Source organism: Aquarana catesbeiana, linkage group LG10, assembly GCF_042186555.1.
Source record: "Aquarana catesbeiana isolate 2022-GZ linkage group LG10, ASM4218655v1, whole genome shotgun sequence".
Lineage (NCBI taxonomy): Eukaryota > Metazoa > Chordata > Amphibia > Anura > Ranidae > Aquarana > Aquarana catesbeiana.
In genome coordinates, this window is record NC_133333.1 from 249,113,031 (window position 1) to 249,131,879 (window position 18,849).

The 18,849-nt window shown below is 47.4% G+C and overlaps 1 protein-coding gene across 9 annotated transcripts in view; it reads right to left on the bottom strand.

Annotated features, from left to right (window-relative positions):
• Positions 1 to 18,849, bottom strand: part of CAMTA1 (calmodulin binding transcription activator 1) — a 2,014,371-nt gene that overhangs the window by 197,043 nt on the left and 1,798,479 nt on the right. For all 9 annotated transcript variants that reach the window (XM_073603612.1, XM_073603611.1, XM_073603609.1 and 6 more), the window contains one exon: positions 16,630 to 16,764. In XM_073603612.1, coding sequence (XP_073459713.1) covers positions 16,630 to 16,764 — 135 coding nt within the window. The remainder of the gene's footprint in view (positions 1 to 16,629; positions 16,765 to 18,849) is intronic.

Consider the following 18,849-nt stretch of genomic DNA (forward strand, 5'->3'; position numbering starts at 1 on the left):
GGCAATGCAGTGCACCACAACTCCTGGTATGTGCATTGTGATGCCCTGTATTTCAGTAGCGTTGGCATCTACCGTATGTGTGGGTCGGGGTGCCGCTTTAAGCGAATGGCACTGCAGCACACACGGCACTAAAGTGCGCTACCGTTCCCGCAATACACAAGGCAGCCTGAGCCTAGCAGGCCAGGAGATAAGGCTTTCCAGTGTTGTTTCTTTATTAGTTTGCTGCAATCACGCCTGTGTACACAGCCAAGCAACTTCTACAAGTCATGGTTGGTATAATTATAAATTCTTTTTTTTTTTTTTTCTTCTCTCCCCGAAGGTCCTCTGCATTGCAGCTGTCCTGTGCTCACATCTCTGCTTCAGTCTGTTCAGGGCTTACCATACGGCTCATTAAAAGCTGACCTCATCCAGGAGTCAAATATATCACCGCTTTACCTTCACCTGCCCCGTACAAAGGCAGATGGTTGACTGAGAATCACCGCTCTTGACCAGATCGCGGCAAACTTGTGATTTGTTTTTTTTTTTCCTCTCTACAGCATGGCCAGAGTTGTGGAGCAAAAAAGTATAGTCACAGAACTGGCTGTTCCTCTTACTTGGAGCCCTCTAGGCGAGGCACGAGTCTCTCTCTCTTGCTTCTTAATACTGTAGATAATTAGGGATGTGCGCAGGGATTTTCAGTGAAATTGATTTCGCCATCACTGAAGCGGACACTCTCAATTTCATTCATTGAGCTGCTAAGGTAAAATTTGATTAAATAAAAAAATCATTTCTTTTCTTTATTCGTATAGTTTTTTTTTTTTTGTTTTTTTTATGTAGTGTTTCAATTAGATATGGTTCGCATTATTGAACACGTTACAGTAGTGCCCCCCCCCCCCCCCCCATTTTAACAACACTTTCTGGAAAATTTTTAACTTATCTCATCCCTGTTCCTTTCATGTCATATGGAACTCCCTAAGTGAGACACGAGGCTTAAAGCTGCGTCCTACTAATATAACCATCCTGGGGATTCCCCCTATGACTGTTAAAAAGTCTTAGGCTATGGTCCAGTGGCTTTGCCTAGGCTGAGATGATGTCATCAGTCTGCAGGCAGGAGCAAGCATTTCCTCAGTCTCCTTTCTGCCATGAATCAGGCTGTACAGATCATTTTTCATATTGGAATCTGCTGGGCAGCCAATCTGAGCCCAGGGCAGAAAGAATTCTCCACCCAGGCATCCAAATAAAGAGACCATTCTTCATGTCGGGATCTGTTGGGTCTTTAGTCTGGGCCCAGGTTAGAGAGAATCCTCCACCCGAGCACCAGATAAAGAGGTCACCCTTCATATCGGGATCCATTGGGTGGCAAGTCTGGGCTTGGAACAAAGAGAATCCTCCACCCGAGCACCCAGATAAGGTGATCATAATGGGTTTAACTGGGAGGCCAGTCTGGGCCTGCAGCAGAGAGAATCCTCCCCCTGAGCACCCAAATAAAGTGATTATTCTTTATACCAGGATCTGCTGGGTAGCCAGTCCTAGCCCAGAGCAGAGAGAAACCTCCACCTGAGCACCTAGATAAAAAGGTCATCCTTCATATTGGTTTTTGTTGGGTGGCCAGTCTGGGCCTGGAGCAGAGAGACTCCTCCACCCAAATAAAGAGGCCGTTCTTCATATCAGGATCTGTTGGGCAGCCAGTCTGGGCCTGGAGCAGAGAGAATACTCCATCTGAGCACCCAGATAAAGAGATCATCCTTCATAACTAGAACAACTGGGTGGCCAGTCTGGGTTCAGCAGGTGAGAGAATCCTCCACCCAAGCACCCAAATAAAGTGGTCATTCTTTATATCTGGATCTGTTGGTTGGCCAGTCTGAGCCCAGAGCAGAGAGAATCGTCCACCTTGGCACCCAGATAAAGAGGTCATCCTTCATATTGAGATTTGCAGGGAGGCCAGTCTTGGGCCAAAACAGAGAGAATTCTCCACCTGAGCACCCAGATAAAGAGGTCATCCGTCGTATTGGGATTTGTTGGGGGGACCAGTCTGGGCCTGAAACAGAGAGAATCCTCTGCAAAAGCACCCAGATAACGAGGTCAGCAGGTGAGAGAATCCTCCGCCCAAGCACCCAAATAAAGTGGTCATTCTTCACATCAGGATCTGTTGGTTGGAAAGTCTGGGCCAAGAGCAGAGAGAATCGTCCACCTTGGCATCCAGATAAAGAGGTCATCCTTCATAATGAGATTTGTAGGGAGGCCAGTCTTGGGCCAAAACAGACAGAATCCTCCACCTGAGCACCCAGATAAAGAGGTCATCCATCGTATTGGGATTTGTTGGGAGGACCAGTCTGGGCCTGAAACAGAGAGAATCCTTTGCAAAAGCACCCCGATAATGAGGTCATTCTTCATATTGGGATTCGTTGGGTGGCCAGTCTGGGCCTGGAGCAGAGAGAATCCTCCATGCAAGCACCCAGATAAGGAGGCCATTCTTCATATCCGGATCTGTTGGCCAGCCAATCTGGGCATGGAGCAGAGATATACCGCCACCCAAGCACCCAAATATAGAGGTCATCCTTCATATTGATATTTGTAGGGAGGCCAGTCTTGGGCCAAAACAGAGAGAATCCTCCACCTGAGCACCCAGATAAAGAGACCATTATTCATATCAGGATCTATTTCTACAGCCAGTCTGGCCCTAGAGCCGAAAGAATCCTTTACCTTAGCACCCAGATAAAGTGATCATCCTTCATAACAGGATCAATTGTGTGGCCAGTCTGGGTCCAGACTTCACCCAAGCACTCATATAAAGTGGTCATTCTTCATATCAGGATCTGTTCTTGGCCAGTCTGAGCCCAGAGCAGAGACAATGCTCCTCCTGAGCACCCAGATAAAGAGGTCATCCTTCATATTGGGATCCATTGGTTGGCCAGTCTGGTCCCAGAGCAGAGCAGATCCTCCATCTGAGCACCCAGATAAAGAGGTCATCCTTCATATTGGGATCCATTGGTTGGCCAGTCTGGTCCCAGAGCAGAGCAGATCCTCCAACTGAGCACCCAGATAAAGAGATCATCCTTCATATCAGGATCCATTGGGTGGCTAATCTTGGCCTGGACCAGAAATAATCCTCCACCTAGCGCCCAAACAAAAATATCATCCTTCATATTCATTTATTCCAGGTTTTTATATAGTGCAGACAGTTTACACAGCTCTTACATATATATATTTTACATTCACGTCAGTATCTAAATCACATTCATACATACCAAGGCCAATTTATACCTATAAGCATATGTTGGGTGGCCAGTCTGGAGCATAGAAAATCCTTCACCTAAGGACCCTGATAAAGAGGTCATCCTTCATATTGGGATTAGTTGGGAGGCCAGTCCGAGCCCAGAGCAAGGAGAATCCTCCACCCGAGCACCCAGGAAAAAAGAGGTCATTCTTTATAATGGGATATGTTGGGCGGCCAGTATGGGCCTCGAGCAGAGAGAATCCTCCACCCAGATAAATAGGTCATTCTTCATACTGAGATCTGTTGTTCTTCGGAAACACAACATCAAACAAAAAAGAAATAGTATCTGGAAAAAGGGACGTGTCTATTAACAAAACAAATGTACATCGCCACCACGAATAAAAAATATGTAGGTAATTAATCACTTTCAGAAGAGGACAAGAAAGCACAACTGCAGCAATGAAGACAGAACTAGGCAACTTCATTTAGAACGTGAAATCAGTGTTCATCTAGGGGACAGATGAGAAAATATTGCCAAGATACGGGGCATTTATCTTCAAGATATAGAGAGGAAGAGAAGGCAGCTGGCTCCCATTTCCACAGCTCAGTGAGAAAGTAAAGCTACGATCCAAACAAAACATAACCAGCGAACTCCATAGACATTAAATCTGAACTCCGGCCTTCCCTTCAGTCTTGCACAGTAGGCTCCTCTCCTGTGCTAAAAAGTGTGAGCTGTCTGTTTATGGTTGGGGAGATTTCCGCTTACTTCCAGTCCTAAAGACACAACAAGACGTGAGAAGAAAAAGCGAGGATGTCACCAGAACAGTTGCCTTATTGGGAGATTATTCCTCTATTCCTGATCCGATGACAACTACATCATTATACATCCTCAAATATAACCTATCATCTTATATTGATTTGCTAAGTAATAGACCAAAGCATAGATTTTTATTGATCTTCTTTAAAATAAAGTTGATCAAAAATAGATGAGCACTTCTCAACGTGTTTCATCAACTAAAGTCAACTTCTTCAGGAGAGCATGAGAAGAATGACGTATCTAAAATGACGTAAACAATATTATCATCAAATGCCAAAAACCACATTATATCTTTCTACACTGCACAAGATGCACTTACCTATATCTACTAGCTGCCACTTTCAGATCAGTCACAGTCAAACAAAAACCAACAAAAGTGTCCAAAGTTGTGTGCTTTGCCAAGAATCTCCTCTCTGTATTCTACCCGCGGCCCCCCAGGTCAGAATCTTGGCAGCACAAAACTTTGGAAACTTTTATTTATTTTTATTAGATTGTGGCTGATTTAAAAAGTTTTTGGTATTTGATTATAATATTGTTTATATGATTTTAGATACTTCATTCCTCTCATGCTTTCCTGAAGAAGTGGAATTTGGTTCACGAAACGTGTTGAGAAGCGATAATCTATTTCTGATGGACTTTAGGAATTTTTTTTTTTTAATAAAAATCTATATATTGGCCTGTGTATTAGTAAATCAATATAAGATGATAGGACATAAAGGGATGTACAAAGTAATCAACTCCAAAATAATCAGCCGTACCCTTTTAAACTATGTGATATATTTTTTATATATCTCAATAAAATTATATTTTTACCTTACCTTTTTTACCTCCCATCTAAAATGGGAAGCTCCGCTTGTCTGCTTCATCCCCCCCCCTCCGCTGCCACATTTGGCAGCTTTTGGCGGGGAGTGGGTACCTGGTTTTGACAGGTACCCGCTCCCACTTCCGACTCAGTTCTCCACAGCAAACTGAGCAGGAAGTTTGGTCCCCTCCTTCTCCCATAGCCTTCTGGGATGCTTCACAGGTCCCAGAAGACTGCAGCCCATTCACAAAGCTCAGTGCACTTTGAGCATGCGCAGCAGGAAACTGGCTGTAAAGCCACAAGTCTTCACAGCCAGTTTCCCTTAGTAAAGATGCTGGCACCAGCACACCATAGCCAATTGAAGAATCGGCTCGGGCGAGGGCATTGCTGGATCCCTGGACAGGTAAGTGCCCTAATATTAAAAATCAGCAGCTACAGCATTTGTAGCTGATGACTTTACATTTTTTTTTTGGGGGGGGGGGTAGCCTGGAGCTCCACTTTAAATATGTATTCTCAGTATATACCTACCTAGCAAGAACCACTAGGTGTTTGTGTATGCTTGCAGTGTTTCAAATGTGATGTTGGTACACATTGATGTGAATCAAAGGGTGGAGCATTGTGTTTTAATAGAATACTTCTAGATTAGGGGAGAAGAGGGCGCACTCTGACTGTAGTATAATGTATTTATTGAGGTAAAAGGCAATTGGCAATTTAGTGTATTCGCTTATACCAAGATATCCTGCTGTGCTGAAGATTTCCACCAGAGGCCCTAACCATTTGGTGATCCAGTGCTTTTAACAGTTTATGTAAGTTGCCAATTGTCTTTCACCTCAATAAATACTTTTTATACTACGCTCAGATCACGCCCTCTTCTCTCCTAATCTGTTTACCCAGAGCTACTTCAGACTCTAAAGAGGTGCTGCATCAAGCGTCTGAGGCCAGCAAGAAAGTTCAAAATTGACTTTTTGCAGAGCTCACTATATTATTTGTATACACACGTCACTTATCACGCCATATATCCCAATTTATCGAATAGGATACTTCTGACTCGGTTGGGTATACTGCCTTACCATCCCATAATATGCTGGGGCTTCAATGGCTATTAAAGTAGCACCTTCAGTGGATAGCTGGGTGGTGGGAGGCCTGTGTCCAGGCTCAGGGTGCTCCCCAAGCACCCTTCTGATAGGTGAATATGCTCGCGGGTCCTCTGTGGTGACAGGTACTCTTTAACCCCCCAACTTCTAATGAATCCAGAGCCTCAAATGCAATATAAGTTTAATCAACTGACAGATATGGGAAAATAAATATGAAGCAGCTCCCAGGTTACCCGAGTCATGGAATGCTGCCGGGAGCGTGTCAGTTACTTCACAAGTGCGCTGCCGGCCTTTCCAATTCATTACAGAGCTCTGAACAAGCTGCGCTCTCCGGCAGACGTTACCTCTCCTGCCGCACTGTTTGTTAATTGTGACTGATAACTTTGTACCGATACAATATAAGCAATTGGAAGGCGGATGATTCATTATAGGCAGGCAGAGCGCAACACTTCAAAGCAAATACTGCGGCCCCGGCATCAGTTTAACGGGATGGCAATGCCGGGAAAGAGTGGAGATGCTTTGGGTTTTATTAATCTCTCCAAGGCTGATATTTAATTTTGTTGAGAGACAGAGGTGTAACTAGAACCTTCAGAGTCCCCGTGCAAGAAACCATGAAGGCCCCCCTGACCCTCGGCCTGGGGCATTGACCACAGAGCCCAGTGGTGGAACACCAGGGCCAGGTTGTAAGTGCGACCCTGGTATTTCCGCCACTGGTGTCAGTAGTTTATTTACTTATTTTTTACCATTTTTTATTTTTTTACAATATTTACAATATTTTTTTTAAATAATATTTTTACAATTTGATTTGGGAGCCTCGTTGGGGGGCTTTGGTGAGATATGATGGGGTCTAAACAGACCTCTGATGTTTCACCTTTGAGACAGAGAAAAGAGATTGAGGACACAACCCTCCATCTTTATCTCTGCAGCCTCAGCTGCACAGAATGAATGGACAGGAATAGCTCTGTATAGAGCTTCCTGTTCATTCACAAACTGAAGCATAGTAAACACAGTTTACTACACTGCAGTTACGAATGAACAGAGTAAGTGACCAGTGCCGATCACTGACTCTGTCATTTTAGACAAGAAAGGGGCCGGTAAATTACATACTTACCGGCCACTTCTCCGTTCTCCATCCTGACACATGCACTGCAGCAGCCAGCAGGGAAAATGGGGGGGACCTAGCAGAGCTGTGGGGGAGCAGGGGGGCCAGGAGACAGCACAAGTACTGGAGAAGAGGGGAGGGGTCGGGAGAGAGAACAGAAGTTGTTGCTGTAGAAGATCATGGGGCTGGGAGAGGCCAAGGAGAGAGCAGAGGGGCTCACGGGGAGCAGAAGGAATCTGGAAGGGGTGCGAAAGAGAGCACAGAAATTGCCATTTCCGGGGAAGAGGGGGCAGGAAAAAGCACTGGGTCTGAAACAAAAAGGGAGAGAGCACAGAATTTGGCATTGCTAGGGAAGATCACAGAAGGGGATAAGAGAGAGCAGAGGGGCCCACGGGCAGCGGAAAGAAGGGGTGGTATATAGAGGAACTGATGTCCTCCAAGCTCCTTCTGCAGCCGCTGAATGCCTGCGGGAGGGAGAAGAGGAGAAGTAAGCCTTCATCAGCTGCAGAAGGAACATGGAGGGTATCAGTTCCTCTATATGCGGCCTCTCATATCCAGTTGTAGAGGGGAGCCGCATGGGCCCCCTGGAGCATGGGGCTGGGTCAGAACTGAGACCCTTGCGACCCCTGTAGTTACGCCCCTGTTGGGAGATACTGGGGACTTAAAGAGTAACCCCATTTTGTTGAGAGAAAAATAAATTCCCTCTGGGTGATTTATGTACAATGCAGGGAGAATAGGTGCAGGTACTCCCCCCTTCCTTGGCTCTGCCCCCTACCCAGTAGTGCCCCTTTTAGGTACTACAGAACTAAATATAATTTTGTAGTGCTAAGTATTTTGTATGGAATTTATTAATGATAAAAAGAAATGCAGTAAAATAGATCCCCTGCAGCCATCAACAATAGACCCCCCCAGTAACAACAGATCCCCCAGCAACAATAGACCCCCCCTAGCAACAAAAGACCCCATCAGAAACAATAGATCTCCGAGCAGCCAGCATCCATAGACCCTCCAGCAGTCACCAACAATAGATCCCTCTCTCAACAGTAGGGATGAGCCAAACACCCCCCGGTTCGGTTCGCACCAGAACCTGCGAACGGACCGAAAGTTCGCACGAACATTAGAACCCCATTGACGTCTATGGGACTCGAACGTTCGAAATCAAAAGTGCTCATTTTAAAGGCTAATTTGCATGGTATTGTCCTAAAAAGGTTTTGGGGACCCGGGTCCTACCCCAGGGGACATGTATCAATGCAAAAAAAACTTTTAAAAACGGCCGTTTTTTCGGGAGCAGTGATTTTAATGATGCTTAAAGTAAAAAAAAAAAAAGTGAAATATTCCTTTAAATATCGTACCTGGGGTGTGTCTATAGTATGCCTGTAAAGGGACGCGTGTTTCCCGTGTTTAGAACAGTCCCTGCACCAAATGTCATTTTTAAAGGAAAAAATCTCATTTAAAACTGCTTGCGGGTTTAATGTCATGTCGGGTCATGGCAATATGGATGAAAATCAGTGAGACAAACGGCATGGGTACCCCCCAGTCCATTACCAGGCCCTTTGGGTCTTGTATGGATATTAAGGGGAACCCCGCACCCAAATTAAAATAAGGAAAGGCCCTATATACTCTGAACAGCAGTATACAGGCGGTGCAAACAAGACAGGGACTGTAGGTTTGTTGTTAAGTAGAATCTCTTTGTAATTTTGAACGGGTAAATTTTTAAAGCGTTTAGCTCCAGCCAAAAAATCTTTTTTAAGCTTTTTGGAAAACATAGGGAAGGGTTATCACCCCTGTGACATTTGTTTTGCTGTCTTTCCTCCTCTTCAGAAGATTTCACCTCACTTTTTGTCCCAATGAAAAATGTTTTTTGAAAATTTGGGTTTTTTGTGGAACAAGGATTGGAAAGCATCAGTGGAAAGGAGAAATTGTTTTCCCATATTAACTCTTACAGGAGAGAATTTCCCTTCCTAGGGGTAGATTTCATCTCACTTCCTGTTGTCTCCTTCCGTTTGCAAGTAGGAGTCGTTTGTAAGTTAGATGTTTGAAAGTAGGGTCCTGCCCTATATACTCAGCAGAAATTTGGGCCTTAGGTGTTGCTGTGGCCACAACACTGTAAGCCCTCACAGGGCCCTGCTGTGAAATATTAGATCAAGAATTGTAATTACATGCCCCTGTTGAACAGGAGCTGAAAAATTAGGCCTTAGGCACTGGTGCTGGTGCCACAACACTGCAACCCCTTACAGACACTCTAGTTGGAACGCAGGAACGAGCCCTGCTGCAAAGTATTGCATCAAAAATTGTAATTACACGCCCCTGTTAGACAGGGGCAGAAAAATTGGGCCTTAGGCACTGGTGCTGGTGCCACAACACTGCAACCCCTCACAGACACTCTAGTTGGAACGCAGGAACGAGCCCTGCTGCAAAGTATTGCATCAAAAATTGTAATTACACGCCCCTGTTAGACAGGGGCAGAAAAATTGGGCCTTAGGCACTGGTGCTGGTGCCACAACACTGCAACCCCTCACAGACACTCTAGTTGGAACGCAGGAACGAGCCCTGCTGCAAAGTATTGCATCAAAAATTGTAATTACACGCCCCTGTTAGACAGGGGCAGAAAAATTGGGCCTTAGGCACTGGTGCTGGTGCCACAACACTGCAACCCCTCACAGACACTCTAGTTGGAATGCAGGAACGAGCCCTGCTGCAAAGTATTACATCAAAAATTGTAATTAACACGCCCCTGTTAAACAGGGGCTGAAAAATTGTGCCTTAGGCACTGGTGGTGGCGCCCAGAACCAAAAATGTTCTTACAAGCTATCAGCGTGATGATTGAGGAGGAAGAGGATAATTACTCAGGGATAGTCACTCAGCATCAGCATAGGCAGTCTTTGAAGGGATCTGAGATTTAAAAAAAAATTATTCGGTTACATCAGCATCAGGTGCTTGGTAGCTGGTGGTGATCCAAGACTCATTCATTTTTATGAAGGTCAGCCGATCGACCGAGTCGGTGGACAGACGCACCCTGTGATCGGTTACCACGCCTCCAGCAGCACTGAATGTGCGTTCCGAAAGAACGCTGGATGCAGGACAGGCCAGTAGCTCAATTGCATACTGTGCAAGCTCTGGCCAGTGATCCATCCTCAAGACCCAGTAACCCAGAGGATTTTCGGTGGGAAAGGTGTCCAAGTCTGATCTTGCCCCTAGGTATTCCTGCACCATGTAAAACAGACGCTGGCGATGGTTGCTGGAACCGATCATACCTTGGGGCTGCGGACCAAAAAATTGTCTGAACGCATCGGTCAGACGGCCACCTTCTCCACCGCTCCTTCTTTGACTGACCGAAGCCTCAGCAACACGTTGTCCAGAAACAGGAGTTTGTAACCTCCCAGTCTCTGGGAACGCATTGCACAGACCTTTCTGCAAGGCCTCCCGAAGATGTTTCATCCTCTGCTCCCTCTGCGATGGCAAGATAAGGTCCGCAACCTTACCCTTGTAACGTGGATCAAGGAGGGTTGCCAGCCAGTATTGGTCCTTCTCCTTGATACCACGAATACGAGGATCCTTACGCAGGCTTTGCAGGATCAGGGAGGCCATGCAGCGTAGGTTTGCTGAGGCATTCGTTCCGGAGTCCTCTGGGTCACTAAGGACGACAACGTCCGCAGCCACCTCCTCCCAGCCACGTACAAGTCCATGTGTTTCTTGGGACTGATCCTTTAAAGACTGCTGCTGATGCTGAGTGCCAGGCTCCACCTCCATACTGACACAATCTTCCTCCTCCTCCTCCTCCTCCTCTTCCTGTGTGATCGGCGGGCACGCAGGAACACTGTCTGGATAAAGGGGGCCTTGAGAGCTAAGGAAGTCCTCCTCTTCCTGCCTCTGTTCTGCCTCAAGTGCCCTGTCCATTATTCCACGCAGCGTGTGCTCCAACAGGTGGACAAGGGGGACAGTGTCACTGATGCATGCACTGTCACTGCTCACCATCCTCGTGGCCTCCTCGAATGGTGACAGGACAGTGCATGCATCCCTGATCATGGCCCACTGGCGTGGGGAAAAAAAACCAAGCTCCCCTGACCCTGTCCTGGTGCCATAGTCGCACAGGTACTCATTGATGGCCCTCTGCTGCGTGTGCAGCCGCTGCAGCATGGCCAACGTTGAGTTCCACCTGGTGGGCATGTCACAGATTAGGCGGTTCTTGGGCAGGTTAAACTCCTTTTGGAGGTCCGTCAGCCGAGCACTGGCATTATATGACCGGCGGAAATGCACACAGACTTTCCTGGCCTGCCTCAGGACATCCTGTAAGCCCGGGTACCTGCCCAAGAACCGCTGCACCACCAAGTTAAGGACGTGAGCCAAACAGGGCACATGGGTCATTTGTCCCTGTCGGAGGGCAGAGAGGAGGTTGGTGCCATTGTCGCAAACCACCATTCCTGCCTTAAGTTGGCGTGGCGTCAACCACCTCTGAACCTGCCGCTGCAGAGCTGACAGAACCTCTGCCCCAGTGTGGCTCCTGTCCCCCAAGCACACCAGCTCAAGCACCGCATGGCATCTTTTGGCCTGCGTACTTGCGTAGCCCCTTGAACGACTACGGAGCACCGCTGGTTCCGAGGAAGAGGCCATGGAGGAAGAAGAAGAGGAGGGGGTGGAGGAGAGAGGTGTGTCACAATCAGCATTTTGGAGGCGTGGTGGCAGAACAACCTCCAACACTACTGCACCTTGTCCTGCATCCTTCCCAGCTGCCAGCAGAGTCACCCAATGTGCCGTGAAACTTAGGTAACGTCCCTGTCCATGCCTGCTGGACCATGAGTCAGCGGTAATATGCACCTTACCGCTGACCGCCCTGTCCAGCGAGGCATGGACATTGCCTTCCACATGCCGGTAGAGAGCCGGAATCGCCTTCCGTGAGAAAAAGTGGCGTTTGGGTACCTGCCACTGAGGAACCGCACATTCCACAAACTCACGGAAGGGGGCAGAGTCTACCAACTGAAAAGGCAGCAGTTGAAGTGCTAGCAATTTTGCCAAGCTAGCATTCAACCGCTGGGCATGTGGATGGCTGGGAGCAAACTTCTTTCGGCGGTGCAGCAGCTGGGGCAGGGAAATTTGCCTGGTACAATCTGACGTCGGTGTACCAAAAGCAGATTGCCCACAAGTACTTGGCTGTGACACACCTAATTCTACACCTTCATTCCTCTCACTGCAGGTCTCAGAGAGGACTGGAGGTCTAGTGGGGTTGGAAATCTCAGCTGATGAGGAGCAAGGAGAGATCCTCTTTGTTCTTTGGTGTGGGTCTTTTAGATACGCTTGCCAACGAACTGCATGGCAGGTCAACATATGTCTGGTCAAGCATGTGGTACCCAAGCGGGAAATGTTTTGGCCACGTGAGATACGCTTGAGACATATGTTGCAAATAGCAGCGGTGCGATCTGATGCACTCGTCTCAAAAAAGGCCCACACCAAAGAACTTTTTGAATAACGCGCAGAGACTGCAGCGCTCTGCACATGTGGAGCTTTGGGGTGTGATGCAGTCAATGTGCTGCCCTTAGGCTGGCCCCTGGAGGGCATCCTGCCTCGTTGGTGATGTGCCGCCTCCTCCTCCTCCTCTCTCCTATCAGGCACCCACGTTGAGTCAGTGACCTCATCATCCCCTCCCTCCTCATCACTGGAGCAAACCTGGCAGTATGCTGCAGCAGGGGGAGCATGACTGCCAGATTGCTGTCCTTCTTGGGCACCCCCTCTGTCCGTGCTCATGTTACTGCCTTCATCGAGCTCAGTATCATCATCAGAGCCTTCCAAACGCTGGGCATCCTCGTGGAGCATGTACCCAACACTGTGGTCAAACAGTTCGAGGGAATCCTCATGAGGACATGGTGGAGCTAGGGAAGGAGTCACTGATGACATTGAGCTGAGGGAAGAGGCCGCTGCTTTGCCAGACAAAGCACCCTGGGCATGGGTGAGAGAGGATGAGGAGGATGAGGACGGCTTGGTCATCCACTCGACCAAGTCTTCCGCATGTTGCGGCTCAACACGGGCAGCTGCCGAAAAAAAGGCCCAGCGTGTCCCATGGCCACGTGCTGATGAGGATGCACCGTCTCCACGACCAGCACTAGACACAGAGCCTGCTTGCCCTCTCTTATTGGCTTGTGACTGTCTGCCTCTCCTTCTTGGCCTTCCAGACATACTAATGGCCTGTAGCTGCACTAAGCTGGGATAGAACACCAGTAATTTTCTTCAGGTAGCTTTATATACTGTAACCAGACAAGCCTGCCTGTCAGTAGGAAGATAACAGGAACGGATCTAGCTGAACACTGTGAGCAGGACGCACTGTACTAAATGTAAATAGTCTAGCTGCCTGACCGTGGTACTAATAGGATCAAATAGAACACCAGTAATTTTCTTCAGGTAGCTTTATATACTGTAACCAGACAAGCCTGCCTGTCAGTAGGAAGATAACAGGAACGGATCTAGCTGAACACTGTGAGCAGGACGCACTGTACTAAATGTAAATAGTCTAGCTGCCTGACCGTGGTACTAATAGGATCAAATAGAACACCAGTAATTTTCTTCAGGTAGCTTTATATACTGTAACCAGACAAGCCTGCCTGTCAGTAGGAAGATAACAGGAACGGATCTAGCTGAACACTGTGAGCAGGACGCACTGTACTAAATGTAAATAGTCTAACTGCCTGACTGTGGTACTAATAGGATCAAATAGAACACCAGTAATTTTCTTCAGGTAGCTTTATATACTGTAACCAGACAAGCCTGCCTGTCAGTAGGAAGATAACAGGAACGGATCTAGCTGAACACTGTGAGCAGGACGCACTGCACTAAATGTAAATAGTCTAGAAGATAACAGGAACGGATCTAGCTAAACTGAATACAGTGTATATATATATATGCAACACCTGGGATGCATATATATACACAATACACTGTAAGTGCAGCTAACTGACTGACTGTTCTGCCTAATCTATCTAACTCAAATCAAATGACACTGTCTGTCTCTCTCTCTCTCTCAATGAACGCCGGAACACACACTACACAGGGCCGCCGTGCAGGCGGCCTTATATAGTGTGGGGCGTGTACTAAATCCCCTGAGCCATAATTGGCCAAAGCCTCCTTGGCTTTGGCCAATTATGGCTCTCTGTTCAGGCGGCGCTGTGATTGGCCAAGCATGCGGGTCATAGTGCATGCTTGGCCAATCATCAGCAAGCAATGCACTGCCATGCCGCAGTGAATTATGGGCCGTGACGCGCCACACGAATTTGGCGTGAACGGCCCATATCGTTCACAATTCGGCGAACGGGCGAACAGCCGATGTTCGAGTCGAACATGGGTTCGACTCGAACACGAAGCTCATCCCTACTCAACAGTAGATCCCAGCCAACAACAATTGACCCCTCCCAGCAACATAAGACCCACAGCAGCAGCAATACAGCCCCTATCAGAAACAATAAACCCCCTTACAACAAAAGATTCCCCCCAGCAACAATAGACCCTCCAGAACACCCCAGCACCCCATGCCATTACAACAGGCATGGGGGAAGGGAGGGAGGGATTCAAGTGTATGGAGAGGCACTGAGGAATGACCTGTATGGCATCACTACTCTCAACCTCTTCCTGCTCTTTATAATCCTGTACCTCCGTGTTTTTAATGTTTTTTTTTTTCTGATTTGCACATGAAAATGCCAGAAATTACCCTTTTCTCTTTGTGGAAATGAACATCTTGCCCCCCCCTCCAGTAATTTATGTTTAAATAGTCAATTCAAAGCCACCCACCACATCACAAGGGTCCTCACATAGACTTGTAGTGCTAAAGGAAGAGAAGGGGTATTTCTGACCAGGTCTATTATAAGAGGGGGTGTGTCTGACCAGGTTTATTAAAAGAGGGGGTATGTCTGACCAGGTCTATTATAAGAGGGGGTGTGTCTGACCAGGTCTGGTATAAGAGGGCGTGGGTCTGACCAGGTCTGTTATAAGAGGGGGTGTATCTGACCAGGTCTGTAATAAGAGGGGGTGTGTCTGACCAGTTCTATTATAAGAGTGGGCATGTCCGACCGGGTCTGTTGTAAGAGGGGGCGTGTCTAGCCAAGTCGGTTATAAGTGGGGGTGTGTCTGACCAGGTCTGGTATAAGAGAGGGTGTGTCTGACTAGGTCTTTTATAAGAGGGGTGTGTTTGACCAGGTCTGTTATAAGAGGGGGTGTATCTGACCAGGTCTGTAATAAGAGGGGGTGTGTCTAACCAGTTATATTATAAGAGTGGGCATGTCCGACTGGGTCTGTTGTAAGAGGGGGCGTGTCTAGCCAAGTCTGTTATAAGAGGGGGTGTGTCTGACCAGGTCTGGTATAAGAGAGGGTGTGTCTGACTAGGTCTTTTATAAGAGGGGTGTGTTTGACCAGGTCTGTTATAAAGGCGAGTGCGTCTGACCGGGTCTGTTATAAGAGGGGGTGTGTCTGACCAGCTCTGTTGTAAGAGGAGGCATGTCTGGCCAAGTCTGTTATAAGAGGGGGAGTGTCTGGCCAAGTCTGTTATAAGAGGGGGCGTGTCTGGCCAAGTCTGTTATAAAAGGGGGCGTGTCTGGCCAAGTCTGTTATAAAAGGGGCGTGTCTGGCTACGTCTGTTATAAGAGGGGGTGTGTCTGGCCAAGTCTGTTATAAGAGGGGGTGTGTCTGGACAGGTCTGTTATAAGAGGGGGTGTGTCTGACCAGGTCTGTTATAAGAGGGGGCGTGTCTGGCCAAGTCTGTTATAAGAGGAGGTGTGTCTGACCAGGTCTGTTATAAGAGGGGGCGTGTCTGGCCAAGTCTGTTATAAGAGGGGGTGTGTCTGACCAGGTCTGTTATAAGAGGGGGCGTGTCTGGCCAAGTCTGTTATAAGAGGGGGTGTGTCTGAACAGGTCTGTTATAAGAGGGGCGTGCCTGGCCAAGTCTATTATAAGAGGGGGCGTGTTTGGCCAAGTCTGTTATAAGAGGGGGTGTGTCTGACCAGGTCTGTTATAAGAGGGGGCGTGTCTGGCCAAGTCTGTTATAAGAGGGGGTGTGTCTGAACAGGTCTGTTATAAGAGGGGCGTGCCTGGCCAAGTCTATTATAAGAGGGGGTGTGTCTGGACAGGTCTGTTATAAGAGGGGGTGTGTCTAGTCAAGTCTGTTATAAGAGGGGGTGTGTCTGGCCAAGTCTGTTATAAGAGGGGGTGTGTCTTACCAAGTTTGTTATAAGAGGGGGTGTGTCTGACCAGGTCTGTTAAACTATAAAGCTCTCTGGGCAGTGTGGTCACAATCTGGTACCTACTGGACTTCAAAGTGTTATTTAGATACACTGCTACTGATACTACTGCAACTATTATATAATGAAAGTAGAGATAAGACTATGACAGATTGTTAATTAAACGTCTGACCACATTTTCTAAAGCAAACATGTTTCTTTGGCCTCAATGTGCTAATAACAGGTTTGCTTTAAGGCGTAGAATGGCATGTATATCCTTATGAGGAGTGAATTATTTGGCAGCAGTCCAGGAAAGCGTGACCTTTCTGCAAGAAAGGTGGCCCCAACAACATCAGAAGGAACTGCGATCCACATAGGTGATCTTCACCACTGGACAGAAACGTTGTCAGAAAGATTGGGCACTTACCGTCCAAGGAGAGCCAGTCGTGCTGAGAGGAAGGCAGTGTCGGAAGAGCTCTGGCCTTATACTCAAACACCACAGAATTGGAGATGATCTGGTTGTTGAAGGCAACCTGAAGAGTGACCAGCCCGGTGTCATGTGCTGCAAGACAGGAAGGGAAACAAATCATCATTTAAACTCCAGCCAAACAGTTCAATGTATGACTTAAAAATTTACATTTTAACCTACCAACCTAGAGCAATGTATATAGCAGAGGCTCCAAACAAAGGGCCAGTATACTGTTTTTCAGACTTTAGGGGGGATGGACTGTGGTCAGTGGGAGTACAAAATTTCCTACGGTAATAGTAGTAGTAAACCATGCTTCATCTTTGGTGTCAGTGTCAATAGAATAAATTTTGCCCTATCATTGGTGTCATTGAAAGGAATAGTGTCCCATCATTGGGGTCAGGTGCAAGAATTGTGTCCCTTCCTTGGTGACAATGGAAGGAATTGTACCCCATGGTTAGTGCCATTGGGAGGCATAGCACCCCATCGTTGGTGTCAGTGGGAGGAATTGTGCCCTTTCATTGGTGTCAGTGGGAGGAATTGTGCCCCTTTGTTTGTTGTTAGTGGGGGAATAGTGCCCCATCATTGGTATCAGTGGAGGAATAATGTGCCATCACTGGTATTAGTGGGAGGAATAGTGCCCCATCATTGGTGTCAGTGAGAGGAATAATGCCCCATCATTGGTATCAGTGGAAGGGAATAGTGCCCCATCATTGGTATCAGTGGAAGGGAATAGTGCCCCATCATTGGTATCAGTGGAGGAATAAAGCCCCATCACTGGTATCAGTGGGAGGAATAGTGCCCCATCATTGGAGTCAGTGAGAGGAATAGTGCCCCATCATTGGTATCAGTGGGAGGAATAGTGCCCCATCATTGTTGTCAGTGGGAGGATTAGTGTCCCATCATTGGTATCAGTGGGAGGAATGGTGCCCTATCAATGGTGTCAGTGGACAAATAGTGCCCCGTGAATGGTATTAGTTGGAGGAATAGTGCCCTATTATGGACACTAGTGGGAGGAATTGTGCCCAGGGGCGGACTGACCATTCGGGCACTCGTGCACTGCCCTAGGGGCCCCATGCTACTAAGGGGCCCCATCAGGGTTGCCAGCCTCAATAAAACCAGGGACAGTATGTAAAAATCTGTGTTTTTTAAAAAATCCCAAGATAGCTGCCCCGCCTCTCCAGTACCTTTTCAGTGTGTGTGTATTCTGTGTGTGTATATTGTGTGTCTGTGTGTGTATACTGTATGTGTGTTGTGTGTTTGTGTGTGTATACTGTGTAACCCCATAATCTATTGCCTGAGGGCCCCATAATCTCCTATTGCCCGGGGCCCCATGAGTTGTCAGTCCACCCCTGATTGTGCCCCTTCATTGGTGTCAGTGGGAATAATAGTGCCCTATTGTTGGTGTTAGTGGCAGGAATTATACCCCATTGAAGATGTGAGTGGATGCAATAGTGCCCCAAGGGCCAGATAAAGCCAAGCAAAGGGCAACTTCCTTCCCCTGGGCTACAATTTAGAGACCACTGGTATATAGCCTTGGGAGCTGTGGATGGGTAGGTGATTACAAGATTATATACATTACTTTACAATCTATATACATTGTCGCTGCATAGCATAATGGAGGTAGATTCTCTCAGAAGATCTGGAACACAGACATCCCACCAGTCATCCGGGTTTTTCGTGTTGAATGGCGACATGAGGATAACCTAAGGGAGCCTGGAGATTTACCCCCCCATAGGAACACCGGGAGCGTCAGCAAGCTAAAAGGCCTTGGCTAGGCTAAAGCCACTTGCCCTTTTATGCTTGCCATCTGGTAAGCAGGCTCTACTACTAGGGTGGATTGTCACTACTGCTTAGAAGTGCACGGTGGTGGTGTTTTCACTTTGAAATAAGGACTTGGAGAAATCCCCTTGATGTCATTTATATGAACTTTTAATAATTTTAGCGCAGCTTTTTACAGGACTCTAGATTCTCTGCACTGCCCTGCTTGTGTAGCGCTAATACAATTTCCTCAACTGGGAGAAAGAGTTCACTAAGTGAACTAGTAAAGGGGTCTAAGGGTGACCTTATCCGTTCACTTATGGAACTGCAGAGCACAGCTGCCCCCTTGCATTCAGGTTTTCAGCAGTAGGGAGTGATGAAGCTGCTACATACTCTGCAATACCTTGAGTAAACTAGTAA